Source organism: Lepidochelys kempii, chromosome 17 (genome assembly GCF_965140285.1).
Source record: "Lepidochelys kempii isolate rLepKem1 chromosome 17, rLepKem1.hap1, whole genome shotgun sequence".
NCBI classification, from domain to species: Eukaryota; Metazoa; Chordata; order Testudines; family Cheloniidae; genus Lepidochelys; species Lepidochelys kempii.
In genome coordinates, this window is record NC_136396.1 from 18,697,862 (window position 1) to 18,722,013 (window position 24,152).

General features: G+C 40.3%; 1 protein-coding gene across 8 annotated transcripts in view; it reads left to right on the forward strand.

The window, feature by feature from the left end:
* Nucleotides 1-24,152, forward strand: part of CUX1 (cut like homeobox 1) — a 402,508-nt gene that overhangs the window by 148,289 nt on the left and 230,067 nt on the right. For all 8 annotated transcript variants that reach the window (XM_073315649.1, XM_073315650.1, XM_073315641.2 and 5 more), the window contains exon 3: nucleotides 11,521-11,568. In XM_073315649.1, the coding sequence (XP_073171750.1) occupies nucleotides 11,521-11,568 (48 nt within the window). The remainder of the gene's footprint in view (nucleotides 1-11,520; nucleotides 11,569-24,152) is intronic.

The window sequence follows — 24,152 nt, forward strand, 5'->3', positions numbered from 1 at the left end:
ACATGTGTGTGTGCATATTTATTTGACTTTCCTAAAGCTAATTAAGCATTTTAGGAAAAAGTGTGAGAACGGCCACCAGCCTTCTGAGGCCGCCAGATTTTGTCCTGAGAACCCCTGGACTAAGGTAACATTAGATTAATTTGTGTATTGACTTTTGATGTACGAGTCTCTTTTTGTTGGTTTGTCACCTTCTTGGAAATATTGTGGTACTAGCTTGACTGCATTTAAATGAAAAGGAGTACTTGTGGCACCTTAGAGACTAACAAATGGGTTAGTCTCTAAGGTGCCACAAGTACTCCTTTTCTTTTTGCGAATACAGACTAACACGGCTGTTACTCTGAAATCTGCATTTAAATGGTAATTGCTCTTAAGCATATGGGAAACTGTAATGTGTTACAGTGGATAGACTTGGTTCACTAACCTATTACAATGAGACACTTTGTAGTGAAATCTGGGTGCCTCTTTTAATGTTAAAGTACAGTTTTTAATGTTGAAGTTCCCTTTACTAACTTCAGAACTTGCCAGAGTCCACTATACTGCTCTCTCCATTGAAATTAGTGAAGTTGAAACGCTGATCCCCTGAAAAATTTGACTGTTACTGCACATATGCACTACATACTTATTTGACAATCATTTAATCTGTTCTATCAAATATAATTTAATATGAAAATTTGTATTATAGCTATACCACACATTTCCTATTTTTTTAAAAATTAAATTGGGGTTTTTCCCATAGAGGAACCACTCTCCGTAAGGAAACAAATGGCTATAACCAAGGCTGGGAGGGATTGGGGAATGGGGAAGAATGGTTTGGAAGTATCAAGATGATGATGATTTTAAAAAAAATGTATTTATTTTCTCCTTCCTCTGAAGCATCAGGGATGGCCCTGGTTGGAGATGGGACATAGGATGGGGAGGGCCTGGGCTTTGAGTTGGCACCATGTATATTCATTCTCTCTCTCTCTGGTGGTTGGCTGGCTGGTTCTTGCTCATATGTTGAGGGTCTAACTTAATGGTTCTCAAACTTTTGTACTGGTGACCCCTTTCACATAGCAAGTCTCTGAGTGCGACCCCCCCCATTATAAATTAAAAACACTTTTTAATACATTTAACACCATTATAAATGCAGGAGGCAAAGCGGGGTTTGGAGTGGAGGCTGACAGTTCATGACCCTCCATGTACCAACCTCGTGACCCCCGAGGGGTCCCGACCCCCAGTTTGAGAACCCCTGGTCTAACTGATCACCATGTATAGGGTTGTAAGGAATTTTCCCTTTGATCAAATTGGCAGTTTTTTCACCTTCCTCTGTCGTGTGTGGGTGGGGGTCACTTGCCAGGTTTATCTGGGCATATCTCAATCATTTCCCTGCCCTTGCGGGGGCTTCAGGCACCAGTGCACCTCAATCCCCCCTATTCTCTGCATATGGCACATAATAGTCTAGTCTCCTATGTGCTGCAATACTTTGGTCTAATTCCAGTTGTTGGGTTTATTGTGCGGGTGCTGTTGGTGGCCTGTGCTATACAGGAGGTCAAGTGGTGGCTCCTTTTGGCCTTAGAATCAGTGTCACACAGTTTAAGATTTTTTTTATTGTGAAATTTGTAATAGCTCTTAAAATATTTAAAGAATTAATAGGAATATATTATTGGGACATGTAAAGTGTTTGTATGCCCAGTGCCTCATTCATAGCGATGGCACCATAACCTGTTTGTCCAGTTAGGTGTTCCTGCAGTACCACATTCTGTCATGAACATTTTATGCAGAGACTCCTTAACAAATGGATTTAATATGGTTTGTTTGGACCATTCATTAGATAAATGCACGTATTCTCTGTTAACAATACATGTGTAAAACATCCTAATGCATTAACTTTTAAAACTGGTATATGGGTAAGTGTCAAATTTCCACAGATCATAACTTTATACAAATATGAAGCTATGTAAGGTTTTTGCTTTGAATACATTTTCTTTTAGTAATGCTATTCAGGATGCTAGGTGTGACAGTGGTTTTGTGATATAAACACCTCAATCAGTCCACGTGAAGTTGTCTAAAATAGCGATAATGTTCAGACCTTTTCTCAATGTTTGAGATGTGTTCTAAGGAAAAATGCTTTGCACTTTTTGGTTAGTTATGCTGTTCTGACCCTGACCATTTCAGATCAAGATTCTGACTAATATTATGTGAGGAAGGAACAAATACTGTGAGGACTCATGAACGTTTTAGCCAGTAAAGAGATAATTAGACAACTTGGTTATTGGAGAGCCAGAATATGGCCCATTACAACCACACAAATGAGTAAATGGACCTATATTTAGACACATGGTTTGCGGAGGCGGGAGTTGACTCACATGTATTTGTTCAGTCACTGAACATGACTTTGAAAAATCTATCCATAGTCAGATCCAAGTATGGAAAAACCAAACAGTAAAATCTGCAACTTCCTCTGTCATCCTTGTGCACAAAAGTTCTCTGAAATATGCAAGTTGTGTGTTTGGATCTTGGAGACTAAAAGTTGGCCCTTTTGTTTTAATATTAAAACAGTAAAATTGCCCTTCTGACAAATTAAAATGCTACTAAATTAGGACATTAACTTTACAGAAAATATTCAACTATACCAAATTGACATACAAACTTATTAATCTTTTAAGGTGATTTTTTTCATAGTTTTCTTGGCCAGCTATTTCTCTTTCATAAGAGAAACAATAGCTTCTCTTATGGCCAGAACTGCAGCCTGTTGAAAGAAATGGAAAGTCTTCCACTGACTTCGGTGGGCTTTTGAACAGGCCTTCTCAGCCCATCTACCTTCTACTTGAGTTTACAAGGAAGTCCAAATCCTTTGTCTACATTTCCTTTGCACCACATATCACAGGATTCTTATTTTACTGTGGGAGATGAGGGAGGGGGAGACTGAGTGACAAATTAGGGAGCACTCTGATTCAAACACAAAACACCATTACTAGCAGGCAGAATACAGAAAATTGCAGGCAAAATTATTTTTCTGAACTGTCTCTTTATGTAGTACACTTTTCTTTTTTAAAGTAAGTCTAAGTCTGCCTTTAAACCAGGATTGACACTGGTTTGTAGTCTCTTATGGTGGGCTGTTAGACCTAAATGCATTTTCTGCAAGATGAATGCATCAGGATCTGATTAGGCCCATTGTATATTCTTCTGTTTTTTGTTTTTTGTTTAAAAAGCATGATGATAATTACATTGTAAAAGTTCCAAATGCTGCACTGAACAGAGTTTTTTGTTATACAAGCTCTAATTCTGAATGAGTGAAGTATTTTGAACTTTCTCCTTCTGTAAGTAGGGTGGACAAAGTTTCAAAATGGAAAATTTGAGAACTGTAGCAGGTGAAGAAGGAAATCATACAGGAGGCCATGGTTTTGGTAAGGTGTCAGGGACATACTCATAGAAGGGCTTTGGCAACTGAGTGGGGAGATCTCATGGGGATAAAGAAAGAAAGGGTAGCAATATTTGACAAAGTTGGGAGTAGTCGTTTGGTTGCACATATTTGCACCTCATCTGTCTTCAGTTTCATTAGCTCAGTTATGCACCTTCAGATAGCCAGAATCTGCAGGTGTTAATGAAAACTGGGAGAAAATGCCCTTTTTAAAAATCCAACAGGGATAATGGGACAAGATCTGAAAATTAGGACGTTCCTGGTTTTCTGGGAAGCATGGTTGTCCTACCATTAGCATAAGAACGGCTCCCTTCAAGACATCTCAAGACCCTGTACTATTGACTAATTTTACACTTTGCCTCAAACCGCCAAAAATGCAGCTTTGTGTTTATGATCACAGATTATACCTTCTATTAGACCTGTTAGGGTTTCTGAAAGAATGTTGATTGTTAGACATGATGTGTAACTCTGTTGACCTTGGATATGTACATAAAATCATTCCCGTTAGAAGGTTTCTATCTGTGGAGCCATATATTCAGTGTCACTTGTCACCTTCTGGAGGTAGTTTAGTGCCACGATAATTAGCAGTAAAGCAAGACAAAGTATTTGCAAGGGAAACCCCCTGTTAGCACAAGAGTTAATCCATAGGTTTTAAAATCGATTCAGTTGTTTGAAAATATGTCCAACTTTCCCATTCAGTGGTGATCTGTTCTTACTCACTGAGCTTTGGGAAAATAAAAATGTAACAGATAAGGTTAACAACAAGTGAGGAGATGGAAAAAGCAACTTTATTGTAATTTTGAAAATGAACTTCATAAGAAAATAATTCTCATCTTTAACGTTGAAGAAAATAAAATGATCAGGCTATAGATGTTAGCCCTTTGTAAAGATTGTCATTTGATATTTTTGGTAGTTTCTCCTTTGTTTGAATGAATTTGTTTTTTTGGCAACAACAGTTCAAAGTTTCATAATTGTTTCTGTTCATGTCATTTTTGTCCAATGTTAACTGTCTGTGTTATAAGTGACCATAAGGTTTTTAACATGTTTCTAAAATGTGTAGCTGGCTAAATTGACCTGTAAAGTGATATAAAAAAATTGCTTTGACATAAGTGGATACCACGGTGCTTCTGTTGCACAGTTCATGCTGTAAACAATTTTGAAGGTAATCAATAAGTGTTTGCACATTGCTGCATAGGTACAGAAGAAAAAGAAATAAAAAGCTTACAAGTTTCTAAATTGGAAGAAATTATAAGAGCCTTCAAAGTCTGACTCTCCTGAGTAGTTCCATTGAAGTCAATGGGCCAGATCACACATGCTCATGGTAAATAAAAGAGAAAAACAAATACTGGAGGTGGTTTCAGCAGGAAATCTCTGCAAAGATCTCCTTACAGAGATTCCCCTCATGTTTTTCTGCTGGGAGGGGTGCAAGGTCTTGCTTCTCTCCCCCATATCTACTGATTAGACCTTTGGGTCTGCCCAGAAACTCTGCAGACTCATGGACAATCCACACAGAGGCCCCATAACCTGCTTGAGCGCTCCTTTGCAGGGTTTGATGAAAATGGGCATGATGCTACTAAGAAAGCTGAACCTCCCTTCTAGAGACTTGATCTTTTCCTCCACCTTCTTCTAGGGTTACTCACATAACTAAAGCTTTGCAGGATTAGGACCTAGATGACTGAACATCCATCTTTTTCAAAGAAACCTTTTATGTTTAATAATATTGGAACTCAGAGTGAGAATTCTGCCTACTACATAGAAGATTCTTTGGTGGGGTACAACATTCTAATTTCTTTGTTTTGGGGATAGTTCATACTTTTAAACTGGAATCCCCAGTAAATCAGCCTTTTCACAAATAGAATATACTTTCATTTCACTGCTGGTGGACCCATATTCTGAAAAAATAGGTCAAGAACAGTAATCTAATTCTTCTGCTAATAAATAATTAAAGCTAATGGAATTTTCACGAGATATGTGAACTGAAATCTTTTTGAAAGAAGTGTGGTATACATTCTGCTACTGTAAATCAAGATTATTTATTTATCAGTATGATAGGTAGAAACTTACCTATAAAATGTAATTTTAAATTATTTTTTTTGTACAGAGGAGAAGCTGGAGTGTTAATGTGTTCTCATCTGTTAAAATGACCAAAAGTATCATATTAAATTGATAGCAACATGAATCATTCTCTAATGATTAGATACCAAGTAAAGGTTTTAGCAGCCTTAAGCAACAAGAAGCTTTACATCTCATTAAATCATACCATAAATTGAGCAACAGAATTGTTTGATTATATGATTTTTAACGTGCCTTATTTTAGGAAATAAATACCTTGTTTCAGCTCCTCTGCAATATCTGCTTGTGTATGCAACTAGGGTTTCAATTTGAAGGGCTAAACTGATTCCAGTGAAGTTTATTACACAAAAAAAGGCGTAGATGTTTCCATTAATATTTTTTTTCAAAATTGTTTACCTGTGAGGGGGAAGGTATACTGGCTTTGTATTCATTCACAGAAGACTTATCTGTGGGCACAACTGGAAACAAGTAATAAAATACTGTAATCTCTGCCTATGTGTTATTTATGGTTATTAGTCAAACTTCAGATGACCACCATTTAGTAGTTAATTTTGCCTCTAACTGGGTGAAGCATATACGCATGCCAGATATTTGTAAGGTGGCCAGCGGAACTCTAACTAGAAGCGACAGCATTCAGATTTAACTTGTCAATTTCCATGTTGCCTGTAAACTTTGAGATACAGTTTGGGGCCTTAAAGCATGTAAGCAACACGCCTCCAAAGTTGAGCATGACTTTCCTCATCAAATGCTTTGTGCTTGGTTACTGGGTTATTTTTTTAGCTGTATGCAAATAAAATAGAGTTTCAATCATATATTGAGATAATAGATGTGTGGCCCAAGCGCGTGCAATTCTCCCCTGGGCAATATTTTCCCATTCTAAAGAAATAAACAGTATGCTGTATACAAATACTTTTTGGCTAGAAGAGAGGTTTGCTACTGGCTGTCCCCTTTAAGTGGTAATGTGGATTGAGCTAACAAATACCTTCCCCCCCCCCCCCCAAAGTATTCTACTTTTTGTTTTTAAGTCTCATAGGAAAGCATCTGGAGTCATAATTTTCAGCCTTACCAATTTTCAGTGTAGGGCCAGTTGTTAGGCTACATGTAATAAGGAACTAACAAGGAAGGAAATGCAAAAGGGTAAGATGGCAGAAAAGCCTTAGCATCTTCTTGTGATGAGCCAGCTCCAAAATAGAATGTGACAGCTGAACTAATGATGTCACTGATGCTGATACAACTGGGCTGCTTCTCATTATGATTTCTCCGCCAGAAACTGACATTCACCAGCCAACGTGCACCTAGAATAGATAATCTAGAGGACAGATCATAGAAAATGCGGCACCATAGGTAACGGGTGAAACACTTTCCCTGCCCTAGTGCTTGTGTCCCCCCCGTCTTCCCCCCTCAAATGGATAAAGTACTTTTGTTGATGATAAAGCTGTACAGGTCAAGACAATGTTGTAAAACCACTTTACCAAACCAGGGTCACAGGGCTTTTGTTGTGGCATTTTAGAGATGAGCTTTTTGGACGTACATGAGATCAAGTAGTCTAAGGGCCTGTCTACACTACCTTGTCATTCACAGGTGCTTAAAGTCTTCCTCCCCCATCCCCCCAAAAACAAGTTTTGCTGTGGCAAGTGGCAGTGTAAATGGCTTGTTGGCAGGAGTGCTGTCCTGTTGACAGCGTGAACCCCGCTTGTAGGGGGTGGAAGTATTTTGTTGGCAAAAGTGCCAACAAACAGCAATTACGCTGTCTGACTTCTAGCGACAAAGCTGTGTAGTGCAGACAAAGCCTAAGAGAAAGCAAAAGGTCCTGTGTAGCTTCAGAGATAAAGTAAATTAAAAGTGCAGTGTTGGTATATCTGCATACACCAGTGCAATATATGAAGATGGTAATAGATAAATAATACAATCTGGATATCAAAAAGACAAATTTGGTGTCCAATTTTGTATCCTAGGTTTACTGTTGCTTCATTGTCTGAAGGGTTATTTTTAATGCCAATGAAAAAGGAGTTAAAAAAATTATTGGGATTCAGATTTCATTGTGTAGCTCTTTTATCAAAATGTAAAACTGGTTGTTTCTTCTTACTTTAAAGAGAAGAGATACCATATTGGCCTTCAGTGTTGTACAGATTTGATCTTGATAGCGCTACAACATACTAATTCATACTTTTTTGGGGTGCTGAGTTCGTCTCTGATAGAGGAGCTTTCTGAAAAAAGCAGTGTCCTGATAAATCATCCACAGAGAGAGCACATTTAGATGGCAAGGAAAAATATGCTTCTAATTTGATCGTATAGGAGCACTTGAGTACAGTCTTTGATGCATTTGTGTTGACAAATTATCATTTGTTCTAATGTTCAGTTGAATGTACCCTTTCTAGCTGTAGTGTTGAATCACAGTGATATGCTACAGAGCTGTGTGTGAGGGCTGGATTTGGTTGCAGCTCTTATTTTGATCACAGCCCAGACAGTAAAGGCCACTACATTTTAAAAGGATAAATGTAATCATATCGTGTCCTTGCTAACCAACATTACAGGTTCCTATGGGTCAGAATTGAGCGTCCTTATTTTTGTCCAGTTTAGGGCAGAGAAGGTAGAATTATATCTGACATTAGTATAATATTTGGAGCCATAGTCTGGTAAGTAATTTCTCAAACTGCCAAAAATAAATCTAGCAGGAGTGATTTAGCTGGTGACTCGGGGCAAACGTAGTTCTGACTACTTTTGTGGTTTTATTTTTACTTCCTCTCTCTTTTGTGAGATGTCTGAAGTTTTAATGCCAGTTAGCCTAGTAAGCACTTATAAAACTACTAGACCAAACTAAAACAATTTGCAAAAATAACGAGTAGGTGAAAATGCATGGTCATTTCTTCTGGTGTGTGATACTCAGTTCAGTTTACTTACCATTCTTTTCAAAGGTGCACTTATTTTGGGTGTTTTTAAAATACTGGAGCAGAATATAAGATTTTTTTTTTTTGGGTCATTCTTCTCAAAGTTTATTGTTACATGAAAGGAGATAAGATGTAGAGTGTTAAGTGCCACACCTTTATTGCCCTTAGCTACCATTCCAAGGTATCAAAGCCTCTTACATGTTTCAATATCCTGAATTAAGTGATCACCACTCCAGCAAACCCAAAGACTGACTATAATTGGTCCCCAATTCAATAGCACCCTCTAATAGAGGATTGGCTGAATCACTTTGAATGTCAGAGCCCATAAAGGGAATGTCGTATACGCTCATAGGATGCATCTACCCCAGGAAATTTTGTAAACATAGTTTTACTAATGGTGGACGCTGTAGAATAAACGTGGCACAAGTATTTCTGCCACCATGTCATGTAATCCTGCTTGTTAGTATTTTGCCTACTTGGAGGATGCATTTGGAAGTCTGATGTTAGAACTTGGAGGTGGGTGAATGGAGAGCCATGTTTCAAGTTGTAAATATATTTGACTGTAGGCTTAGAAATTGCAATCTGTTTAACTGGAATTTTAAACAATTACTCAAATTTCACAGGTCATTTTTAAAATGATTCAGTCAAATTCAGAATTGGTGTAACATTACTATGTTACAATACTATTAGTTACACCAGGGTTTCATTTGGACCTTATGCTATACTTTGAGATGAAGCTTTTTGCTCTTTAAAATAGAAGCTTTGTTAGCCTGAAGTATTTATCACTGCTTTGATACTTTAAATTCTGACCTATTTAAATGTCTGCTGTTTTTGTGTTGTGATGTAATAAATCATTCAGGCTGTTTGGGGAGGCACAGCCTTCCCTACCTGGCCCTCCATACTGTTTCACAATCCTGATGTGGCCCTCGGGCCAAAAAGTTTGCCCACCCCTGCCCTACCAGCAAGTTTCACAGGTTGACTATGTGTTGTGTGAAGAAGTACTTCCTTGTGTTTGTTTTAAACCTTCTGCCTTTTAATTTGATTGGGTGACCTCTGGTTCTTGTGTTATGTGAAGGAGTAAACACTTCCTTCCTTACTTTCTCCACACCATTCATGATTTTATAGACTTACCATATCCCTACCCCCCTTATACACCTCTTTTCTAAACTAAAGAGTCTCAGTCTTTTTAATCTCTCCTTGTATGGAAGTTTTTCCATGTCTGTAATCATTTTTGCAGCCCATCTCTGTATCTTTTCCAATTCCAGTATATCTTTTTTGAAACGGGGTGGCCAGAACTGCATGCAGTATTCAAGGTGTGAGTATACTGTGAATTTCTATTGTGGCATTTTGATATTTTCTGTCTTATTACCTGTCCCTTTCATAATGGTTCCTAACATTGTTAGCTTTTTTGACTGCTGCTGCACATTGAGCAGATGTTTTCAGAGAACTATCCACAATTACTCCAAGATCTCTTTCTTGGGTGGTAACAGCTAATTTAGATCCCACCATTTTGTATGTATAGTTGGGATTATGCTTCCACTGCGCATTACTTTGCATTTATCAACATTGAATTTCATCTGCCATTGTGTTTCCCGTTCACCCAGTTTCCTGAGTTACTTTTGTAACCTCTTCACAGTCCTCTTTGGACTGAACTATCAGTGTTTTATTTGGGTGCTAAAGAGAGTTTTATATGGCTACCACGGTATTCTTATCATGAGATGGATGTGTACTGTAAGGTGATAGTCATACGATACAGTGCAAAACCATGCATTGAAATTGAAAGAATGTGTGATAAATTATACTTACAACATAGTTCTTCAACTAATCATTTGTCTTTGACACCTTCACCTGCATTCTGGGCACTAATTCATCCCAGTTAGGACTTCTGATATACAAACCCTCTGAAACAGCTTCAGAGAATTGGAATATGAAATGGCTTCAAACAACTGCCATTAAAAAAAAATTAATCTGCCAGAAAATTGTTTCCATTTCCTTCAAGAAATTACACTCATGTAAGAACCAGGGTGGGCAAAATTAAGTTCAGGGTTCAAAGAAAAGGCTTTTTACCACTGGTAAGACAAAATTCCTGGCTTTCTAAGAGGACCAAGTTTTCTAGAAGTCTCTAAGATATTGAACCTTGAAATTGTGCCATTTAAATTTGTTTTTAAAAAGATCATTTTTCAAAGTTTTTCTGACTTTGATATTCATTATAACTAGGGGACTCTGATTTTACAGATGGAAGGATACAAAAATTAGCCAATTTTTAGAAAGGTTGAAAAACAGCTTTTTGTATTAAAACATGTATGGCATAGTTGTATGAAGTGGTATAAAGTTTCAGTGACACTTGTTTGGGATGATTTGTGCAGCTCATGGCTTATGTTCTCAGCTCATGTTCTCAAAGGCACTGGAATTACAGCAGCCTTTTACAAAAGTTCCCTCTTTCAATAGGGGCGAAGCCAAACTGTCCTTGGTTAAGGTGGTGGCCCCTTAGGGTTGCCAACTCTGACTGAAGCTTTTCCAGGAGATTCCCTCCCCCACCCCACATGATGTAATGTCATTTTCTGAAAATGTCCTATTAAAATCTCCTGGATTGCTTGCGATAGTCACCGGGAGATCAGTGCTGATTCCGGGAGGCTCCAGACCAATCCTGGATGGTTGGCAACTCTATGGCTCCTGATGGCCTTTCCTCCTTTTGAGTGCAACTCCCATTAATGCAAATTCACACATGTCAAAAGGAGACTTTGACTTAAATTCAGGGCTGTAGTTAGAATGCTTTTCAGGTGGACACACAAATTTACTTCAGATCACATTATTCACTTCACTGTTCCAATGGACTTATAAGACTAAAAGAGTTCACTCTCTGCCCAACATTACCACAGCCTTTAACCAGTTATTTGCAACAATTATAAGTGTGTACCAAACTGGAAACTATTACATTGGAAACATGATCCTGTTCAGAATGAATTCTAGCTGACCTCTGATTAAACAAAAATTGCCATAAAATACAATCAAGCTTCAAAATCAATATTCAAATCAGTATTCAAAAAATTAGAAAAAAAATTGACAATGTGCTGCTCTTCTGATCAAAATTATTCTTTATATACCTTCTTTTTAAAAATGGCTGTTTCCTGATGGAATCCCTTTGCTTTTGTCTTGCAGGACCTGCGCAAACAGGTAGCTCCATTATTGAAGAGTTTCCAGGGGGAGGTAAGAGACTATGCTTTTGTTTATCTTGTCACTTCTGATTGCCTACGTTTACTTCAGTCTGGAGTGATGTAGCCATTCAGTGGGGCTGTGTGGACCAAGAGCTCTGCTATAAGCATGGAACAGTTTGCAGGAGCAGGGTCCATGTATGTTTGTGTTTATGTATATGAAAAAGGAATATATTTTGGCTTATACAAATGCTTAAAAAAGACACCTGTTTAAGGAGTCCTTGACATAACCTAAAAACATTTACAAATACCCTAAGTGCTGCAGTACAATGGAAGATAACCTACCACCAGTGTACCAGGTAACTTAAAAACTGAAATCTTTCACCGCATCCAACAGAGCCCACCATTACAATCCTTCCACCTCATTTTCAAATGCCTGGGAAAAAAAGATGAGCTTTACAATGTGCTTTGAGGTTCATGCTATTATGGGTTAAGGTCCAGAGCCAGTTTCAAAGCCTGGAGGAGGGAGTGGCCCTCACAGAGAACACTGCTGGCAGCCCCCTTTCGTTTATAACAGTGGGGCTCCAGGTCAGGTCCTCCTGCTGATCTCAGCTGTGACATAGTGGAAAGAGACTCTGTATCTAGGGTAGGTCCTAAACCATTTAGATTCTAAATATAATGTAAATGTTAATGTATATTAAATAATGTGCATGTATAAAATATATATAGGCTTACATTGAAGAGGGAAAACGATATATAAAATATGTACCAACATTAGACTCTAAAAAGCTCTTTGGACCATAATGTTTATAGGTGGTATTTGAAAGAAAAAAATTACAGAAAGTTCTAAAACTGTTGCTACTACTTCTGTTCCCATAGACATTTTTCTCTTTAGAATAGTCATAATTTCAAAAAGTCAACCTGTAATTATTTTGATGCATGAGGTCCTTTCTTATGGGAAAGGAGGCTGCAACCTGCTGCAGAGTTGTACGTTTTGACTGTGGCTGACAATGAAGCACTTATTGCAGGTGGTGTTTTCCCAAACAGTGGTTAGGCCAGAGAGGAATTTTTGCATTGATTTTAATGGCCTTTGGATCAGGCTGTAACACTTTAAAAAGTAATGTGCTCTAAGGCTATGTCTTCACAGCCCTGCAGTTTGGACTACAATGGTGTGAATTGCAGTGCTCACTGGTGTGCTGTGCTGTAATTCCCCTGTGTGGATGCTGTGGGCGTGAACTAAAAGGTGCCTAGTTCACTTTAAATTAGGGCCGGTCTACACTTAAAACTCCGCAGTGGTGCAGCTGCACCAGTGCTTCAGAGAAGACGGGAGAGCTTCTCCCCTCAGTGTAGTTAATCAACCTCAGTGAGAGGCGGTAGCTATGTTGATGGGAGAAGCACTCCTGTCGACATAGTGCTGTCTACACTGGATGTTAGGTCAGTATAATTGCATTGCTTGGGGTGTGGATTTTTCATACCTCTGAGTGATATAGTTATACCGACCTAAGGTCTGTAGATCTGGCCAGAGTGGCCTTTAAACAGGACTAAAAAGTTAATGTGGACTAGATAGCTTTTAGTTTGTGCCCGCTGTGTCCAGGTGGGAGAGCTACAGGTGGGATTATTTAGTCTGCAGAAGAGAAGTGTGAGGGGGGATTTGATAGCTGCTTTCAACTACCTGAAACGCAGACCCCTTAAAAAAAAAAAAAAGAAAGAAATTAGTGCATCAGACCCAGTAAATAGTGGCTGTAACCTCGTACCTTATTATGTGTTGTAGATCTCTTACCCCAAAGAATGTCCCACGGCTGCAAAATTTTGTACTTGTGTAATGCCGATAGACCCTGGTTGTTGGTGGGCGGGATCAAACCTAGGACCTCTGAAGCTTAGTGTATGAGCATCTGCTGCATGAGCTAAAAGCCACGTGGCTATAGCAGACTCATTAACATCTAGGTGGTCTAAAACGTGGTGAGCTAAAAGCCATGTGGCTTTTAGTTAAGGCTGTAGCAGACTCACTAACCTAGCAGGCATAGGTTATATTCTTCCCTTATTTGAGGAAGCCCATCCTGAGCTTTCGAGACTTCCCAGTGGATGAGCTGGGATGAGCCCACACTTTGTAATGCCGACAAACCTGGGTTGTTGGTGGGCGGGATCAAACTTGGGACCTCTGAAGCTTAGTGTATGAGCATCTACTGCATGAGCAAAAAGCCCCCTGGTTGTAGCAGACTCATTAACATCTAGGTCAGGGGTGGCCAACCTGAGCCTGAGAAGGAGCCAGAATTTACCAATGTACATTGTGAAAGAGCCACAGTAATATGTCAACAGACCCCCACCAGCTTCCCCCCCGCTCCCAGCGCCTCCTGCCCACCGGCAGCCCCGCCAATCAGTGTCTCCCACTCCCTCCCTCCCTGCGCTTCCTGATCAGCTGTTTTGTGGCATGCAGGAAGCGTGGGGTGGGGGAGAAGAGGAGCGAGGGCAGGGCAGGCTCAGAGGAGGGGGTGGGAAGGGATGGAGTCGGGGCAGGGCCTGTGGCAGTGCCAGGGGTTGAGCAGTGAGCGAGCTGTTCTCCCCCCCCCCCCCCCCCCGGCACATTGGAAAGTTGGCGCCTGTCGCTCCAGCCCCAGACTCTGTGCCGACACAAGGAGCTGCATGTTAACTTCTGAAGAGCCGTATGTGGCTCGGTGGTCTAGGTGGCACTAAAGGGGGACAGTGTACCACACCCAGCAGGCATGGGTTACACTTGCTAAATGTGTAATAAACTGCAAGATGATTATTTTACTGTTGAAGTTCCCATCAGAGCACAGAGAAATTTAGGAGTATATTTTCAGCAATCTGCATAGGGAATTAAGTGCACACTCATACAATTTTTGATGAGGGTTATATTTCTGATTCCTTGTACGTTCTGCTGAATATGTACCTCAAACAAGCAGTAATTTCTTTACTTGGAAGCAGTATGTTTTTTTAACTACTTAATTTCCCAAGCAAAATTATAAAAATTTATCAGATGAAGTTCCTTATATAATAGCAACATGTGAGAAAAAGAATGACCCGTGTAAGTCAGTTTGACAATGGGAACTTGCAATTTAAAATTGCTTTATATGACCTGTAATGCTCTATAAAGCTCTTTCACTTTGGTTTCCATCTTGTTATATTGACAGAAGTCTACGTATGTGTACTACTTTTCTCTAATGAATGGAATGCTGCATGCTCAAGTATGTGTCATAGAATATCAGGGTTGGAAGGGACCTCAGGAGGTCATCTAGTCCAACCCCCTGCTCAAAGCAAGACCAATCCCCAATTAAATCATCCCAGCCAGGGCTTTGTCAAGCCTGACCTTAAAAACTTCTAAGGAAGGAGATTCTACCACCTCCCTAGGTAACGCATTCCACTATTTCACCACCCTCCTAGTGAAAAAGTTTTTCCTAATATCCAACCTAAACCTCCCCCACTGCAACTTGAGACCATTACTCCTTGTCCTGTCCTCTTCTACCACTGAGAATAGTCTAGAACCATCCTCTCTGGAACCACCACTCACGTAGCTGAAAGCAGCTATCAAATCCCCCCTCATTCTTCTCTTCTGCAGGCTAAACAATCCCAGTTCCCTCAGCCTCTCCTCATAAGTCATGTGTTCCAGACCCCTAATCATTTTTGTTGCCCTTCGCTGGACTCTCTCCAATTTCTCCACATCCTTCTTGTAGTGTGGGGCCCAAAACTGGACACAGTACTCCAGATGAGGCCTCACCAATGTTGAATAGAGGGGGACGATCACGTCCCTCGATCTGCTCGCTATGCCCCTACTTATACATCCCAAAATGCCATTGGCCTTCTTGGCAACAAGGGCACACTGCTGACTCATATCCAGCTTCTCGTCCACTGTCACCCCTAGGTCCTTTTCTGCAGAACTGCTGCCTAGCCATTCGGTCCCTGGTCTGTAGCTGTGCATTCGGTTCTTCCGTCCTAAGTGCAGGACCCTGCACTTATCCTTATTGAACCTCATCAGATTTCTTTTGGCCCAATCCTCCAATTTGTCTAGGTCTCTCTGTATCCTATCCCTGCCCTCCAGCGTATCTACCACTCCTCCCAGTTTAGTATCATCCGCAAATTTGCTGAGAGTACAATCCACACCATCCTCCAGATCATTTATGAAGATATTGCCCCAACCCCTGGGGCACTCCACTTGACACCGGCTGCCAACTAGACATGGAGCCATTGATCACTACCCTTTGAGCCCGACAATCTAGCCAGCTTTCTACCCACCTTATAGTGCATTCATCCAGCCCATACTTCCGTAACTTGCTGACAAGAATACTGTGGGAGACCGTGTCAAAAGCTTTGCTAAAGTCAAGAAACAATACATCCACTGCTTTCCCTTCATCCACAGAACCAGTAATCTCATCATAGAAGGCCATTAGATTAGTCAGGCATGACCTTCCCTTGGTGAATCCATGCTGACTGTTCCTGATCACTTTCCTCTCATGTAAGTGCTTCAGGATTGATTCTTTGAGGACCTGCTCCATGATTTTTCCGGGGACTGAAGTGAGGCTGACTGGCCTGTAGTTCCCAGGATCCTCCTTCTTCCCTTTTTTAAAGATTGGCACTACATTAGCCTTTTTCCAGTCATCCGGGACTTCCCCCGTTCGCCATGAGTTATAATAGCCAATGGCTCTGCAATCACAGCCGCCAGTTCCTTTAGCACTCTCGGATGCAACTCGTCCGGCCCCATGGACTTGTGCACGTCCAGCTTTTCTAAATAGTCCCTAATCACCTCTTTCTCCACAGAGGGCTGGGCATCTATTCCCCATGTTGTGATGCCCAGCGCAGCAGTCTGGGAGCTGACCTGGTTCGTGAAGACAGAGGCAAAAAAAGCATTGAGTACATTAGCTTTTTCCACATCCTCTGTCACTAGGTTGCCTCCCTCATTCATTAAGGGGCCCACACTTTCCTTGGCTTTCTTCTTGTTGCCAACATACCTGAAGAAACCCTTCTTGTTAGTCTTGACATCTCTGGCTAGCTGCAGCTCCAGGTGCGATTGGCCCTCCTGATTTCATTCCTACATGCCCGAGCAATATTTTTATACTCTTCCCTGGTCATATGTCCAACCTTCCACTTCTTGTAAGCTTCTTTTTTATGTTTAAGATCCGTTAGGATTTCACCGTTAAGCCAAGCTGGTCGCCTGTCATATTTACTATTCTTTTGACACATCGGGATGGTTTGTCCCTGTAACCTCAACAGGGATTCCTTGAAATACAGTGTCATATAAACCCTGATCCTGCTACATTTAAAGAAGATTCTCCCGACATGTCTGATCTATTTTAGAGAAATTTGCACTTATATAAATATATCAGTGTTGCAGCAAAGCAAATCTCTGCTGTAGACTTGCTGCACTGATGTAAATCACAGATTGTACCGGTTTAACTTGCTCTGGTAAATTACCAGAGTAAGACATGCTAGTATAAACCTCATTTGATATTAGTGCAGCATGTCTGTTGTAACTGCATCTATGTAGTCCACAGTGGTGTGAATCTCTCTAAGACAGGCCTTAGAAACTCCTTTTATCTCCAGCATAACTACCCTCATAATGTCAACTATATATAAACATAGAATGGATGACTCTCAACCATGGTGTTTCTTAGAAAACAGTGTATCAGCCTTAATATGAAATTATTTCAGTAAATAAAAAAACATTAGCCTGGTTTCTGTCAAGTCATAATTCAACTATCTACAGTTGGTTTGCAAGTGTTAGTCTTATTGAATAGCTTATTACAAGCTTATGTGCTGAATGCTCCACAGAGCCCAAGTAAAAGGGCCTTTTAGGGGTCAGGTAAATATCATTTTCCCCTTTTAGATACAGAATAGTTTTGCAGGGTTTTAAAATATTCTTATACTGTTGGAAATACCCATTGACTGTCCTTTGGCATGTAAAAGTATAGTATTAAATGTTTAGCAAACTTCTGCCATAGAAGGGGAAACAAGCATTTACAGGTCTGCTGTAGGATGGCTCTCTGCTCCAGTTGGGCTCCATGGTGGCTGTGACATCATGAGCATAGTTCATGCTGGGAGATATCTTGGAATGGGGGAGCATGTGACATCAGTGGACCAGACATGGCTTGGAGGAGACAGTAAACTTAAAATGACTTATGTTCTCACAGTCCTCCCTATGGATGATGTGTGGAGCATTCAGCACATATACTTGCTGTTAGCTAATTTCTTTAAACATATTCATTGGTTTCCTTCAGTAGTAGATTTTTTGCTTTTAGTTTGATCTCTCAAATTGTTTTCTTTGTATTTCCCTGCATAATATGGATGCATATTTATAAATTAAAAAAAACACAGCCAGAATGTTTTGTATTCTATGGCTGTTTATCTCAATCAGGAGAAATTGCAGATGGAAACTGGATATTTGGTAACAAACAGTTTCCATTAGTTGCTGGAAAGAGTTGTTTTCATCTACAGATCTTGGAACTGCAGATTCTTCTTGGTAACATTTAATGTAAAAGCCTTCTGAAATAGAATTTAGGATACCGCAGATTTTAAAATGCACTTAAAATAAATATAGTAAGAAAACCTATTAAAGCAGGGTGCATTTGGGGATCACTAGCTAAAGGAAAAAATGAAATTCTTAAGGTTCTGAAATGCATAGTATTGTGGTGATTTTATCACACGTTTGTTCTGTGAGCCTAGCATAGAAGATGGGTCACAACATTATCACAACAGTAATGTTACAAATATAGTAACATAGATGAAAAAGCAATATATCAAACTAAAGTGCAAAAATATTACAAAACAGTTTTACACTTCCTGACTTATTTGGGAATGGACAGTCTACTTGAAGTATATTATTGTTTTATGATGATTGCATTTGGATTTCTCTTATAAGCCCTCCTTTTAAAATCCACAGAAAGCTTTGTGCTTCAAAACTGGTAAGTTAGATATTTGACTTTTGTATGTTTTTGGAAATTTTATGGGGGGACACTTAAGCTTGTGAGGTGGTGTGAGAGGGAGGGATGAAGAATTACAGAACCGTGGGGCCCATTAATGTTTTTAGAAAGTACAGAATTTTATAAAGAATGTAATTTTGTAGGTGTGTTATCTGGACTCAACTGAACTCTACTTTCAACCTTAACTCTTTTTTTAAATAATTTTTTTCTTTGTTTACATTAAATAAGTTAAGGGTGCTTCCAGTTAACTCTTCAATCACTGTATCCTCGGCTGAATAAAAGCCAGAATGAATAAATAATGGCCAGGGTATTTTATTATCCGATTGTAATTCTTTTTCCAACTTAGAAAGGAAACACCCTCTAGTTATCATCTGAATAAACATTCTGTGCACATAATACCTAGTAGGTTGCAATGGGTTATCACGTTTATATAAGCAGATAAACACTTGCACATGAAATCCTAAATATAAAGCTTTATATTCTTAGGCTATGCTTTCTGTTATAGAAATAAATTTGCTTTGTGGAAATTTAATGTCTGAATCCATATTTGTGATGTCATCAAGTAGATATTAAGGCTCAGAAAGGATTTCCTGGGGTTATTACCATTCTTTTCATGTGGCATAGCAGAACTATCCAACAGAAACACAGTAATCCCTAATTTGGAGCATCCTTTCAGGCAAATACTCTGAAAGAGTAGACTGTGATCTTCTGTGACTGCCATATCTAGTTTTCTTCTTTCAAGATAAGTAGTTTTAGGTGTATTACCATTCTGATGAGAGCACACTGGCTCAGTACTTAGCTGAATTGCTCTTTAAGCTATTGATTTGGTCAGTAGAGTAATTTAATAATTGTCTATATGCAGACATTTTATAGGAATATTCTTTGGCTAATATCAATCTTTTCTGTTTAAATTTCTTTTTGTTAAATTTACAAACCTGATTGATATGATTTTTCCTGTAAATTCACTCCATGATGGCTCAATTAGAATAGCAGTAGAACTATGGTTCAATATTCAGGCCAACTTCATAATTGAAAACACATTTTCTTCTCAAAAGCTGCAGCTGGTTTGGTTCTGCTCATGCAGAAAAGGATATAACCTTGCATAACATAGGAAATGAATGGTTTAGAGAGAAGCCAAATTCAATTTCAGTCAGATATTTTGAGGATAAGTCCATGATCTATGGAAGCAGGGGAATGAAAAGTGTGTGTATGTGGAAAGCAGCGTATTCAGCAGTCTATTAATCATGGCTAGCCTGGGTGCTGTTGTGTGCTGTTGCATTAGCACTGATGCTAGTACAGAGGCTGGAGAGCAGCCAGTCACTCCAGAAGTTAACCTCTTAAAGACCCTGAGCTGCTTTCTGTTGAATAAATGTAATTTTGTGGTCAGAAATAAATGCTTGTGATGTAGCAGGAGCTTTGAAAACAATAGCGAGGCAAAGCTATTACAAATTGCTCTGTGTTGTGGAAGTCAACAGCATACATCAAAATTCAGAGCTTTCATCTCGTTGATTTAGGCCCAAAGCTTTGCAGCTTTTCAATAAAAGTCCTATTGAACAATTGTATGCAACAGACAATGTGGAGCAAATCTAATATTTCCACTACATAATTGTTATCTTTAACATTCTCTCAGCAGCTGTCAGTGGAGTTTTTCTTTCTTTAACATGAACACAGAAAAAGGTTTCACACACTTTATTTTAATCTTGTGTTATGATCCTAAACTGCGAAAGAAAACACACTGAGCAGCTTGGAACAACAATGGTGTGGTTAGGTTTGGTTTCTTTGGTTTGTACAAATGTGTAAATGATCAATTTTGGCTAGGCTTGTTGCAATTTAGGCAAAGTCTTCCCTTAGGAAGGGGATTTAAACATATTTAGACATCTGGAAAGGGGTATGCTCTCTTCTTGATGAGAATGCAGGACATCAATTAACATCAATAAGAGTTATACACATGGAGCGGATAGAGAATATGCCTTTGAGAGAAGAGAAATATTATATTCAAAACAATTAACTTTAGCAGAGTAGTTCATAGTTTGTACAGGTCAGATTATGTTCAACACCAGCACACAAGGGAAGGGTGTGACTAGCTTCCCCACGTCTGTTTTACCCCCTACACATGCCACTGGCATTCTATTCCACCCCAAATTACAATGGGATTTATTCTTTCCCCCTTGCAAGTTGTGAGCAAGTTCCACTGAAATCAATGGAAGTTACTCATATCCTGCAGTGGGAGAATCTGGCCCAATGCAGTGCCTCTAAGAGCGCCTACTGGTGGTGGTCAGGCTCCATGCTGCTGCCAATTTCGGGCAGTACCTTAAGGCATATTTTCATTTTATACATAAATATTCTCTTCCTATGTGTGTGTCCATTTTTAAGTATATCTGTGTTAGAAAGTAGAGCTGGAGAAGGCATCTCATCCATCTTCCTGCCCTGGGCTCAGACAGGGAACAAAAATATTGGCACTCTTCTCAAGATCTGTCCATAACACCACTCTCTTCTATAACTTCCCTTCTATATCCTGCCCCCATCCCAGACTAAATGAAAGTTTCTATTTAAATGGTTAGTGGTGAAATAGCTAACACTGACATTACGTTGTCACCAGACTTTAGAATTAACACCTCTATAGAGAAGAATTGGGCAATTTGCACCTTTCAAAGGCATCATTTCTGTTTGTAGACTAGTCCTTAGTTTGCAGGTAAATACAGTTTTTGTACAGGTTAAATGTCCCAAAGCTTTATTAAGGGTATGTCTACACTGCAAAGTTGTAGACAAACTTTTGTCTTTCACAGGTACTTAAAAAAGTAGTCGTGTCCCCGCCCCTGGTGAAAGACACAAGTTTTGCTGACACAAGTGGCAGTGTGAACGCTCTCCAGCTGACAAAACTAACGCCACTCGCATGGCTGGAGGTTTTTTGTCGACAGAAGTGCTGACAAAGAGCGTTTTACACACGCTGAATTTTAGCAACAAGGATGTGTCGACACAGCCTTGTTGCTAAAAGCTACATTGTGTAGACAAGCCCTGAGAGTTGAGATTGCCTGGTGGTGCTTGGTGCCCCTCAGAACACTATGGTGATGGGCTATCACCAGCAGGAGAGTGAATTTGTGTGGGGGGGTGGAGGGTGAGAAAACCTGGATTTGTGCTGGAAATGGCCCACCTGATGATCACTTTAGATAAGCTATTACCAGCAGGACAGTGGGGTGGGAGGAGGTATTGTTTCATATTCTCTGTGTATATATAAAGCCTGCTGCAGTTTCCACGATATGCATCTGAGGAAGTGAGCTGTAGCTCACGAAAGCTTATGCTCTAATAAATTGGTTAGTCTCTAAGGTGCCACAAGTACTCCTTTTCTTTTTGCGAATACAGACTAACACGGCTGTTACTCTGAAACCTCAGAACACTGAATTCTAAGTTGATTTGAATGGATTAGCTCAGAGTTGGAGTGTAGGCAGCTCCTTTTTGCGATGCCTGACCTCAACCTGAGCCTTGCGATAACAAAGACAAGATGTTAGGCTTTGTTGTGCAATGCTCATATACCCTGTTCCCTGAGTGTTCTGTAGCATCTGTAGAATTTTAGTATGTGTGTGTGTGTAGGCATGTCAGGTTTTGCTCAAGGTAAGGTAGTGTTGCAGGGGTGGCGTATTCCTTAACTTCTTGGATTTCCTATTTTCAGAAGTTTGAGTGTAGCTGAGTGTGTTTTAATTTCCTTGTGTTTTTTTTTTTTTTTTTTAAATATCTCAGCATCCACATGTACCAAAGGCCAACTCTCTGCCTCGGGCTCTTTGGCAACGATTACTTCAACCACAGAATGCACTATCTGCATGTTAGTCCCTTCACTGCCTCTACAGCATCTTGTCATCTCCCTCCTCCCCATGAAGAGGCAGTTGTTGGAATGGGACCTGCAGGTTGAGGAGCTGGGGAGGGAATGCAGGGCGTGATGTGGAGTCATTGAGGGTGTTTTTTGAAGTGCGAGACAAACATGGAGTGAATGATGTGGCGGGTTTTGGGCGATAGAGCTGAAGCCCCCTGACATTCCCTACTGCACATCGGACCCCCTCCTTTTCATCCCCATCTTCCCTTCATTGCTCTAGCACTGCTCCAACATTCATTCCATCACCCGTTGTTCATACCTTTTGCTGTTCCAGGCCCCCTCACATGGACCTTAGCTCCACTCCCCTTTTTTGCCACGCAGTGCCCCTGTCACCCTTCGAGGATCATGGGAAGGTGCTGGGGCTCTGAGTAGTGTATGTACCAGCTTGAGGCAGGAGGTGCCAAGCCTAGAGGTGCTGGGGCTCAGCCCTGGGAAGTGCCGGCATAAGTTAAGCACTGGCTCTGGTGCAGTGACCACAGCATGTGTCATTGGGCCACCCAGTTACTATAGCCAGATCTGCACTCAAAAGTTAAGTCGACCCAGCTACGTCACTCAGGGATGTGAAAAATCCACACGCCTGAGCGCTGGAGTTCAGCTGACCTAACCCCTGATGTAGACAGCACTAGGTTGATGGAAGAATTCTTCCATCGACCTAGCTACCACCTCTTGGGGAGGTGGATTAACTATGCCAGTGGAAGAACACCTCCTGTTGCTGTATTGAGTGTCTACATTGAAGCACTACAGCGATGCAACTGTAGCTCTGCAGCGTTTCAAGTGTAGACAAGCCCTGTGACAGCAGACTGCCTGGAAACACTTTGGCTCTTTAAAAGCCTTTAGTTATGCTGTACATGTGCATTTCATTGTCTCTGGGTGTGTTTACACAGCACTTGGAAGGCACATTTGCGGCATGTGCAGGCATACCTGAGTTAGTTAACTCGCTCAAACTAGCAGTATAGCAGTAGTGGTGTGAGTTAGCTGCCACCGTACAGTCCCACCTGGAACCCTATGTACGTAGTCCTACAGCTAGCCCATGCTGCCACCTGTTCCACTGTGACTTAACTCAGATTATGCCTATGCATGCAGTCCCAGTTGCAGTGTAGATGTACCCTTTGGCTGAAGCTAAAGAAACCCCTCTCAGAATTCCTAACTTAGCCCTGAATAATTTCTTCAACATAACCAGCCCACAGGTGCGGTGGGTGCCATGCACTAGCTGAGATAAATCCCAAACAACTGTGATACTTTTGGGGAGGATTAGAACCATAGTTTAAGCCCCAGATGTGCACAAAAAAGCTAGGGGGGAAAAAGTAGATTTTATTAACACACGCTGTAAAAAAAAAAAAAGTGCTGTATCTCAGGAACCCCTTATTCAAGTGACCCCAGATTTGGACCTCTATCCCTACTCTGCACCTGTTGGGCATAGCAAATTTAAAAACAATCTGAGTCAGCATGTGGATTTTAGAGCACATAGGAATAGTCTGTTAAACAGTAAGCAACTCTCAACCTTCACTATAGTAGAACTTCTTTCTCTTGTTCAGTTTAACTGTTTCAGTGTGTAGGGGGTATATTTTCCCCTACGTTTATGGGGGAAAAGCATCTTTATGTAACTATAACTACTGCATCCACACTAAGGGTTGTACTGCTTTAACTATACATATTTCAAACAGGTGTAGTTAAAGGGTTACTGCTGATTAGAGGCTGGGGTGGGAGGTTGAAGGACAGGTTAGAGAAACACTCAGCTTAGCATGGTGCTACTTTTCATACTGGGAAGTTGTATGGAGCTGCATAGCACAGAAATTCAAGAAAATGGCTACTCTGCTCCCTAATTTCCATTGCATGGATGAGGTT